Below are 11,482 nucleotides of genomic sequence, written 5' to 3'. Positions count from 1 at the left end.
GAGATTAGAAAGCCAGAAATAATATCTATTTTCACAAACTTTAACTTAGTGCAATAAAAAAATTGACATTGGAGGCCATAAACTACTTTTTACACCATTTTTTATAGGGTTTGCCATTGTGCTAGATTAACAATGTTCTTAAAAGGTGGATATCATCATCCGTTTCTGGCAAGGTTGAATCTAGAGAGAAATTGCATCGACGACATTTAGGATCAGGAACGAACTGGGGATTCGAGTTGCGTCTTCAAAGTTGTTTTGGGCTTGTGGACAAGATTTTTGGCTTTGTTAAAACTCATGTGGAGTAGTCACGTGGGTTTTTAAAATTTTACTCTATTGATTTGTAAAACATGTGAATCAAATTTTATGTTTTTACTCTATTCTTTTTATTTTTACTTATGGAGCTGGGTTTACTTTTTAATCTAAGTATAATTTCAATACTAAAACAAAAAAAAAAAAATAGAGTAACTCGTACAGACAACTGACTGGTTACCTATTAAAGCATGTGTCAAACAAATGAAAGTTTGAGAATTTAGACAATAAATCAGTAATTATTTGTAGGTTTTTAAACTTCTCTTGATCTCAATTTCTTTCAACAAAAGTTAGAAGAAACATGTGGCACAAACTCAACCAGGTTAGCCAATTCAATGTCATTTATGACACAAGCTTTATCGGATCACACTAAAAAAAATCCACATTTAGTTTAGTCTCAAAATTTATAGCTCAAATCTTATATTTTAAAAGGTGAGTTCGAGTGAGTCTAATTAGTCAATTTATTTTATCATCTCTAGCTAATTGGTTTAAAAATGTATATCTAACAACATTTACAACACATATTAATGATAGTTATAAAATTGAGAATCTCATTATTTATAAAATTTAAATATTATATGTCTATTTTTTTAGTCAATGCTTTTTACCTTTTTCTTTTATGCTCGATTTTTGAGGAAACTCGATTTTATTATATCGCAAATGTGGGCTATTGCTCGACTAAAATAACAATAAATTAAGGATATTTGTACAGATCAACTTAACTACTACTCTCCTCTCAAAAAAAAAACACTTAACTACTACTTAACACATAAAGAAAATAAAATTAAAGGGATGCCGACAGCATGGTATAGCATTTTTCTTCAAGATGATGCACTTTGCCAAGTGATTGCAACATGCTTTAATAAGTTATGAATTCACATTAGGTACAAATCTCTCGCAATTCTAGCCGTTGAGTCTTTCACTGTGTAACGCTGCATAATGTAGTAGGGTCAAAACATATTTAATCTTATTTTATTTTATTTTTGGTAATATGATATGTTTTTTCCATCAAAGATTAACAACTATACAGAATATACGAAAGAAACAAAGTAGAAAAGCAAACAAACAAACTTATAGGACACTAAATAAACGTTAAAGAAAATCTTGTTATAGGCATTTTCATGTTTGACTGACTTCTTCTGACAAAGAAAAAGTTCATGCTAAAGAAACAAAATGAATCTTCCATGTAACGATTTAATTTCTCTTTAAGCTTTTATTTCCAACCCTCATATGTCTATAAGCATTATTGTTTTTGGCAAACAAAATGCTTTTAATTTCTCTTTTCTATGCTTCTATATTCTAGCTTTGTGATCTAGTACTTCCCCCAGCCCGAGATGTTACTATTACTCTTAGTAACAAAATTGATCCAAAAGTGCATGGTACAGAGCTTTCTAACTAACGTACGCTAACCTTTTAAAAATATTAATTAATAATAATAATATATATGTCTTCGAGATATTACCCACTTTTCTCCATCAATATCTCAATAATAGTTTTTGTTATTAGAATGAAATGAAAATATTATCTCCTTTATTTTCATTAATGTACAAAAAAAATAGTACGCATTATAATAGATAATTTTGATGCAGAAAAATAATACTGCATACTATTTAATTATATATCATTCAGATATTATGAATTATATGGTCAATGTAGACTTGTAATTTTTATATTAACAATTTTATTTATTCAAAATATTTTAATGGAGACGATAGCTCTTTTTTTTGCTTATCGAGACAATATATCTTTAATGTCAAATTATTAAAATTGTTTCATACACATAAAAATATTGTAAACAGTTTATCCTCGTATCCAAAGCCATAATTTTTTTTTATATTATTAATACTTTTTCAAGTTACATTGGTGCAGCGGTAAAGTTGTGCCTTGGTGACTTGTTGTTCATGGGTTCGAAACCGGAAACAGCCTCTTTGCATATGCAAGGGTAAGGCTGCGTACAACATCCCTTCCCCATACCTTTGCATAATAAAGAGCCTCCGGGTAATGGGATAGGAAGTTTTTTATTATTAATACTTTTTCAAGTTACATTGCTAAATAATTATATAATAGTTAATTGAGAAATGATGATCGATCGAAAGTTTGCTGGTAATAGTAATTGATTTTTTTCTTGTTATTTATTACTTTCATTTCTATTTATAAAATATAAGTTATAATGTAAAATAAATTATAATTTATTTCTTATAAAAAAGAACGGAGAAAAATTTATATTACTATATGACATGGTTTCTTGGATGAGAGTCTCAAGGTAAAGAGTAGACTGAGACAATCATGTAATAAACTGAACGTCCAAGAGAATCTAGCCTAAAGTTGACAGAGTTCAGATTTAAGTCTTTGGCAATGCGAATGCCATACTTTAGTGGTTTGTATGACAGTTTGCATGAACATTTGATCATAGCTAGAACTATATAACATTTTTTTTTTCCTGATATACCAATAATACCATTATCTTTCCAAAAGCAAAAGTTTGGCCCTTATTCACTTCAGACACAAGAAAAAAAATTCGGTACAATTCCAACAAAATCTCAATTATATCCTTTGTCTTGTGATCTCACAGTTGATTAACATAGCTTCCAAAACCCACAAGGGTACATTGTGAACTCCACAAGACAGCAGCATGTTTCACGTTTAGAGACCACCATATCAGAAGCTACTTTACATATTATTCTGTTTCTGTTTCTGTCCTTTTTTTTTCTTGTAATCTCTATGCTAAAGTAACTATGCCAAGTTTAAACTCACACGCACTCGAGCCTATAAATAACTTATGCACCACCACCCAAAACACAGGGCAAAGCATCATTTGCTTTCAAATACAAACCTAAGAGGATACTACTCTCAGATTGGATCACCATCCATGGCACAACTGTCCAATGGAACTTCAAGTACCACTTTGATCTCAAAGAGTGGCACTACTTCAATCCCACATCGAGCAAGTTTGCCCAACCCATTTGATCTTACCGATGATCAGATCCTTGACATTGTTTATCTGGCTCACCTCAATGATGATGAAACTTGCGACACCGATAAACTTTACAACCTTGTCTCCAACATTGTCCTGCGGGTAATTCACTTCCATGCTCTAATGTTTGTCAATATCATATTCAGTTTTTCAATAATACATATAACATCATTAACTATTACCATTCTTATAATTTGATGTCCCTTATAGTAGTATTTTTTAAAGAGCATCATATATATCTACTGTAGTCTGTAGGAAGTTATATAAATTAAACACGTAATATAAAAAAGCTACTACTATGCTTATTATTTAACAGACTATCTAACTTTTAACTTTTCAATTGTTTTACAGAGTCAATCCCCGATTTCCGCAGCCAGTTTCAAACCAGATTTCCTTACACTGAAGCTGATTTCTTGCCAGGTTCATTTTTTTTTTATGTACATGTTATGGGATTAATTAATGATCCAATTGGTAAGGCTAGCTTGTATTATGTAATTAATTTGACGTATATATAAAAAATGGTGACACAGATGATATCCACACGTAGTGCTGCGCATTGCGTGCACCAAACAACAATGTGGATTCTTCAACACCTGAAATGCTACTCCTGGGATGCGAAGGCACTGATAGCCATAGCTGCTTTGTCTTTGGAGTACGGAAGTTTCGTTCACCTTACTCAGTTTCAAACAAACGACGTGCTCGGAAACTCGTTGAGGCAGCTGAATCAAGTTCAGAACAGGAATGCCTCTGCTGTTGGCGAACTTGTCATGTACGTAGTACAAGTGTTTCAACACATTAACGAGTGGGCCACGTATGCTGCTGATGGCTATGATCCAGAGGACGTGCCTGACTTGACAGAAGCCTTTCAAGCCATCCTTGTTGTTGTATACTGGTCAATTGCTTCCACTGTTGCTTCCACCGGCAATCTCATCGGTGTATCGTAAGTTGTCTCTGCTTTAAGAGTAAAACCAATTTTAAACTAAAATTTTTAATTATTTTTTTAAATAAAAAATATTTAAAAGAAAATTAATTTGGTTAATCAAACTAACGCCCTTTCATTCTGGGGTGACGGTCGTACCATTCTAGCCTTCTTTTCATGCTTTTCTCGGAGGTTTGCAAAAAATTGCACTCAATAGAATTTTACTAATCCTTCCTTCCCGAAAGGAAGAACGTGAAAAATTCTTTTTCCTTTTCAATTAACCAAATTAGTTTTATAAAATAATATATTTCTTTTTTCTTAAACTAATTTTAAAAAAATCAATTCGATTTAGATTTAGTTACAATTAAACTAATCCAAAACAATTTTTTAGCTAACCTACATGTATCTTCAGAAAAAAAAAAAACTATTTTGAATAGTCAAGTACGACTACTATAGGCTATAGGCGACAGACTAAAATAACCTCACACTACTTCATCCACACACTCGGTTGAATTCAACTCACTATCTCATATAATGTGAAACACTTTTCAAACTGCCAAACCAATGCCACTGACTTTGGAATTATGTGTGTCATAAAATGTGAAAGAAATGCTGATTCTTTATTATTTATTATTGATTGAAATTAATGAACAAGTGAGATTCATTGAATAAAAAATAAGACTGAGACAGCAAAATGTGTTGCTAATCCCATTATATAACTTAAATTGGTTGTTTTTACAGGAACTATAAATTATCAGAATATACATTCAGGCTTTCCACTGCTGTTAACAAGTTGACAATGCATCTTACGAAAGTCAAAGAGCAAATAGGTAGATAAAATAATTGCTTCCTGTTTTTTCAAACCAATTAAGGCTACACCGCTATACTAAGCTTGTCTTTATTTGTTGCAGCCAATGTACGAGATTACATTACCATCAGGAACATCTTTGACAGGCCGAAAGATATTGTGGACCTTTTGAAGGCTCTGATCTACCCCCAACAAAAGGGAGCTGAGAATCCCAAGATATTTGAAGGGACCAACCTAGTAACAAAGGTTAGTTAGTTGGTTTTGTGACTTGTGTTGTGTTGGATGTGTTGGAATTAGAGACGGAGATAGACCCAGTTGAGTGATTAACTGATTATGTTGTTTTTTATTAACTTTATGTCTCAAACAGGGCATTGAAGTGTTCAGGCAGAAACATGTGTTGCTCTTCATCTCGGGTCTCGACAGCATTGAAGATGAGATTTCGCTATTGAATTCAATATATGAAAGATTGCAAGAGGATCCAAGAGAAGCAAAAGGTTTCAAGAAAGAAGATTTCAAGATTTTATGGATCCCCATTGTGGTGAAGTGGAGCCAAAGCAGTAGGGAACAATTCAAAGCTTTGAAGAGTGGCACCAAATTTTACGCAGTGGAATACTTCTTTGAGTTACCAGGGCTCAAGATAATAAAAGACACAGAAAGATTGAATTATGAGATTCAGCCTATTGCCCCGTTGTTCAGCTCTAAAGGTACCCTATTGAATGGAAATGCCCTGGAAGTGATCTTTGAATGGGGCATAGAGGCCTTCCCTTTCAGGAAAATTGATGGTGATGAACTTACTCAGAAATGGAAGTGGCTTTGGGATTTAATCCTAAAAGCAACACCAGGATTGCAGGTACACTACAATTTTTCAACTTTCTTCTTAAATAATTAATTTTCTCTGTTGGCTTAAAAAAACACACTCGATTAACTTAGTGCTTATCATTTTTATTTTCAATTAGTGTTGAGATACATAAATTAAGACTTCAATTTTCATAAATTGTCATACTGTGTCAATCAACTAAAATTTATTTTAAATATATATATATATATATATATATATATATATATATATATATATATATATATATATATATATATAATTACCGTAAAAATGAACAATTTTACAATATATAATGATTTATGTTTGAATACTAATTTAAAAAAGAACATTTATTTTAGATATATAAGAAGATATATTTTAATAAAATAAAAAAATTGAATTAATGTGATATTAATATGAAATATTTATTTATTTGGCTGATAATCAATTTTAATGAAATATCTAACATTTTTTTATTTATAATCTTCTAACTCCAGAATTTGTTTATATGTTTATAGAGATAAAAGTTCACTTAATGCGCATTTCTTTACATGTTCTAAAATTAAAATTAATTAATTTTTTAAAGACAAAAAGGGTATAGTGATTGACTTGTATGAAATATTTAATTTTACGATGTGAATCAGGTAAAGGAGAACAGATACATTTTTATCTATGGAGGTGCCAACAATACGTGGGTGCAGAACTTCACACAAGAGTTGTCAAAGATAAAAATGAACCAGAGTATCCAGCGTGCAGATATCATAATAGAGAACTATCAACTGGGGAAGGGGAAGGGTGAACTCAACAACAGTGTTCCAAGTTTCTGGATTGGCGTGGAAAGGAAGAAGCAGAACAAGAAGCACCAAGAGGCAGTGGACTGCGAGATTCAGAAGATTGTAAAGTGCTTATTCTGCCTCAAAAGGGACCCACAAGGGTGGGCCATTCTCAGCAAAGGACACAACATTAAGCATCTTTGTCATGGCCAGGCTGTTTATCAGACTGTGGCAGAGTTTCAAAACTGGAAAGAGAAAGTGTTCGAGAGAGAAGGGTTTGACATTGCCTTCAAAGAGTACTATGATGCCAAGGAGAAAGAGATATCTGATACTCAACCATGTGAGGACTACACTTCAGCTTCAAGTGTCATTGCTACCATAGCATGCCCAAATCCCACGTGTGGTCGTGTCATGGAGGTGTCTTCTGTTAACTACAAGTGCTGCCATCGTGATGATGCTTTGAACTGTTGAGTTTGAGTGTCTCATATATTCAAGTGGAAGGAAGGAGGAGTATCTGCCACAATTTGCTTTTGGTTTGGTTTGTTTACTATGCATCGTGTGATGTGATAGATTAACCACCTGGTTTGCCCCTTCAATGGGTAGACATAGCTAGAATAAGAGTTTCTCTTTGGTTGAATTTCTTGATATAATAAAGTTATAAATTATGCATCCGCAGAAGTTGAACAACTCTACTTCTATTTAGTTTGTTCCTTGTTACTTGTGCAACATTCACTTCTCACCTGTCTTTGGTATTTTATTAGATTCAAGAGAAATGTAACTGTTAGGTACTCATTCTTTAACTATTTTTTCTTATTGGTTAATTAAAAACTATAAAATTAAGGAAATTATCAAATGAAAGATAAGACTCGTATTTAATTTGTATAATTTCTTTTATATTAGCTTCTGTAAAATTCTCTCGTATTAATTCCTCCAAACTTATTTATAAGATAATTTTAGCTTATTAAAAATTTATTTCTTTTCTTTCTCCTAGAATTACCTCTGAAGGAGTTTATTCAATCAAATCCTTATTTTTTTAATTTGAAGAAATTTTAATTAATAAGAGACAATTTGTCCAAAAAGAGTGTGTTACTAACATTTTTCTTAAGCCTAAATAAGTCTTTTGACTCCTCAAATTTGAGTAATTTTTATTTTTTATATTCTAAATTTAAGTTTAATTTTTAGTCTCTCAATTTCAAAAATTGTTCTTTTTAGTCTCTTCATATTGATTTTTTGTAGTTCAAATGTTCAATTTATGACCTTTTTTACTGCAAAAAAAATTTTAAAAATATTTGTCAGAAATTGAGAGACTAACAACACAAATTTAATTTTAAGGAACCAAAAACATTAATAACATAAATTTGAGAGACAAAAATATATTTAAATCTTTTTTTTATGATCTAATATTTTATTTAAAAGCAAACATATGATTGAACTAGTGAAGGTATTAGTAGTTCAAATTTCAATGGTTTAACTTAATCATGGTTGAACCCGACAGTAATTAAACCTGTGTTTTTAAATATTATATTTTAAGTAATTGAAAAAACTATGGGAAATTAGTATCTAAAAATTGTAAATTAATAAAAATAACTAAATTATATGAATAAATTTTAGTTTTTTTTTAGTTTATGTAAATTTACACTTTAGGAATTAAAATTGGAAAAACTTAAATTTACATTGACTGAAAAAACAAAAAGCTTACACACACGAACTTACATTAATTAAACTCGTATTTAAAGACTTTGAAAAATCATCCAGGGTCTTGTGATCCTTAGTATATGATTTAGCGTAAATTTTTATAATGTTATATAATATACATTATAAATTTAATTATTATTCCTAATAAGAAATTGGACCATAGAGGCTATTTAGCATGAAGTCGTAGTGATGTCCACAATCCAAAAATAAACACATGATGGAAAATAAATAATAAAGTTTAATTATTCATTTAGTGTTTATAATTTTTAAAAGGTTTAATAATAAGCATCGAAGTTTAACAAGTGAATTTTTTAATATATGAGATTTACATTTTAATCTCCAAAAGATCCTTATCATTAAAATTCTTTAAGCATTAGAGTTAAAAAAATTTAAGGACAGACATCTTTTAAAAATTAAAATGTAAATTTTAGAGATTAAAAAATTCATTTTATTAATCTTCAGCGATTACAAAATACATTTATTAATTATATGTATTAAAAGAGATAAGTTTAGAAATTATAGAGATTAAATAAATAATTAAATCAAATAAAAATTAAAACAAAGGTGAAAAAAAATTCATATTCAACGATAATGATAAATTTGTATGCTATTTCATATGAAATTGTTTATCTAATTTATTATTTTTCTTTTATTCAATGATAATTATAAATAAAAATAGGCAAGGTTAGTTCAGTTAGTAATGAATAAGCTCGTGTCTTAAAAGCATATGGGTTTGATTCCTGCTATAAATGGTATCTAAGTAGTTGATGGATGCTATTTGTGTAATCTCCCTCCTCCCTTTTCTATTTTTCCTTTTCAACGATAATCATTTGAGAAAATATCTGTTGTCTTCGTAAAATTTCAACCATACAAAGTAGCCCCATACGATTAGTCATAAACTAATATATCATTTTTGTGTGTTTTCTTCAATTTTTAATTGTGTGCTTTTTTTTTTGAATTATAGTTTATAACACTGAGCATTTTCATTTTTTTCATCGTCCTAATCCCTTTAATCCTTCATATTTCGATTTAGTAGAAGCACGTTGTGGCAGTTTCTCTACTGCAATCCTTCTCCAGTCGAAGAAAGTCAAGAAATATCAACAATTTCCTAACTATTCATTTTCCTTTTTTATTTTTCATGCGAATGTAACATTTATATGATAGAAACAAAGCTTCTCAATTTTATTTTTGTAGGCAAGAAATGAATTTTATTGATATTTGCCCAACACAACGTACAAGGTGTACAATGGTTGGTATCACAACAAAGCTTCTCAATTGCATACAAACTTTTTTATAATTAGAAAGTAATGCAAACAAACTTGAAGAACACGAATAATATAAAAGATAAACATACTTGTTATAGAGTATTTCAATCGTTAACTGGCTACCGTAAAGAAAAGGGTTCCTAATAAAGAAAAAGATCGAAGCTTCCTTATAACGAATTAATGCCTTTTTGGCCTTTCTTATCCACAAACAGTTCTGTAACAAATCTCTTCCTTTACATGTTTTTTTTATAGTTAAAATACGAATTTTTTTATTAAATAAATTATTTTCATTTGTATAAACACAATATAATCTTATATTATATTATTAATTTTTTGGGTTCTCTTTCATTATACTTTGAGACATAAGAATGCTAAAGAAGCCATATCTTAATGAAGAAAAAGAACAACAAAAATTGCTACTAAAGTTTTGAGTTTATTGGCAATCTTTTTTATTTTTGTATCCACACTTCCCACAAATAATTTGTAATTATAATTTCTGTTATCACCCTTTTACTCATAAATATATTTTTTAATAATTTTGATTAAGTGTATTAATTAATAAATCTATTAGCATTTCCATTTACTTATTATACACATTTTTTGTCAGGAACATATCATTATATATAATTTCTTAAATTAAGTTGATTAAGTAATTTTTAACAAAAAATGTTAAAATTGAAACTATCACATGAATGTAGCTATCCAGTTGTTGATGTGAACGATCTATAAGTATCTCAAACCGATAGTTAAGTCTTGAGTCATGAGGTTGAATTCTTAAAATCCAATTCACATAAACTTTTATTTATAAAAAAATTCCTATAAAATCTAAAATCATTATTTTTGTTTAATGTTCATTTTAGAGTAAATAAATAACATTTATTTAGGCATTTATAATTTCTTTTAAAAGTATCATATATTGACTTAACATGGTATCAAAAACACTTGTGGAAGACACTTGAAATGACTTCTTCATTAAACACATAAGCTAATAATAATAATTTCAACTTTTCATGGAATAAAAATTAAAAAAAATTATAAAAACAAATAAAAACTCACTTGTTTTAAAAGGACTAAAAACATTCTTTTAAGTTATTAATGAGAGTATAAATAGCTAAATGAAAGTGATGGTAGTCTCATAAGTAATAGTTTTATTTTTTTTGGTTAAATTAGTTTTTTAGTTCTCTAATTTATTTTTTAGATTCAATTTAGTTATTTAATTTTTTTTTGGTTTAATTTGTTCTTCTAATTTATTAAATCGATTCAACATTTTGTGACACTTCGAGACCATCACTAAATGATTTTAAACTATCACAAAATATATAATTTTCCAAAAAAAAAAGAATCGATTTTAAAAATTAAAGGAATAAATTGAGGGGAAAAAAATTAATGAACCAAATTGAATTGGTTTTATAAATTAGATGACCAAATTGAACCCAAAAAAATTAGAGTACCATATTAAATCTAAAAAATAAATTAGATGATCAAAAAATTATTTTTTTTAAAAATAAACATGAATTTATCTGAACTATAATTTTTTTGGCCTTTCAAAAAAAAATCTAAACTCTAAATTATTGTAGAATTTATGAAGGAGTTTATTTCAGTTGGTTAAAAAGGTATTTTGTGAGTGATTTATTGTAAACTCTTTAATATATGCTTCAATTTTTACAAATAAAAAATACCTAAAATTTAAATAACATTATAACAAAATAAAACAAAAGTATCCAAAAGCAAGAGTTTGCTTGCGTCCAAATTCACACACCACCAGACAAAGAACAATTTCTATAAAATAAAAAAAAAGAAAAAGAAAAAGAAGATACAAACAAAAGCAGAGCTTGGTAAAACAATTCATCTGAAAAAGCAACTATACCCCTGGCCTTGATATTGTACCTCACACTCCTAAAGAATCCTAATCACTTAAGGCT

General features: G+C 29.1%; 1 protein-coding gene across 1 annotated transcript; it reads left to right on the top strand.

Annotated features, from left to right (window-relative positions):
* The first annotated feature begins 3,092 nt into the window (after positions 1-3,092).
* On the top strand, positions 3,093-7,302 carry LOC114369431 (protein SIEVE ELEMENT OCCLUSION B-like). The gene is made up of 7 exons (XM_028326665.1): positions 3,093-3,385; positions 3,635-3,703; positions 3,814-4,223; positions 4,944-5,032; positions 5,114-5,256; positions 5,378-5,860; positions 6,472-7,302. Exons 1-7 carry the CDS (start codon positions 3,179-3,181, stop codon positions 7,069-7,071), a joined length of 2,001 nt encoding a protein of 666 aa, XP_028182466.1. The 5' UTR covers positions 3,093-3,178; the 3' UTR covers positions 7,072-7,302.
* The last annotated feature ends 4,180 nt before the right edge of the window (positions 7,303-11,482 follow it).

This window comes from Glycine soja, chromosome 10 (assembly GCF_004193775.1).
Source record: "Glycine soja cultivar W05 chromosome 10, ASM419377v2, whole genome shotgun sequence".
In the NCBI taxonomy this organism is placed as follows: Eukaryota; Viridiplantae; Streptophyta; class Magnoliopsida; order Fabales; family Fabaceae; genus Glycine; species Glycine soja.
The sequence above is the reverse complement of the archived record's forward strand: the minus strand, read 5'-3'. Positions and strand labels throughout refer to the sequence as shown.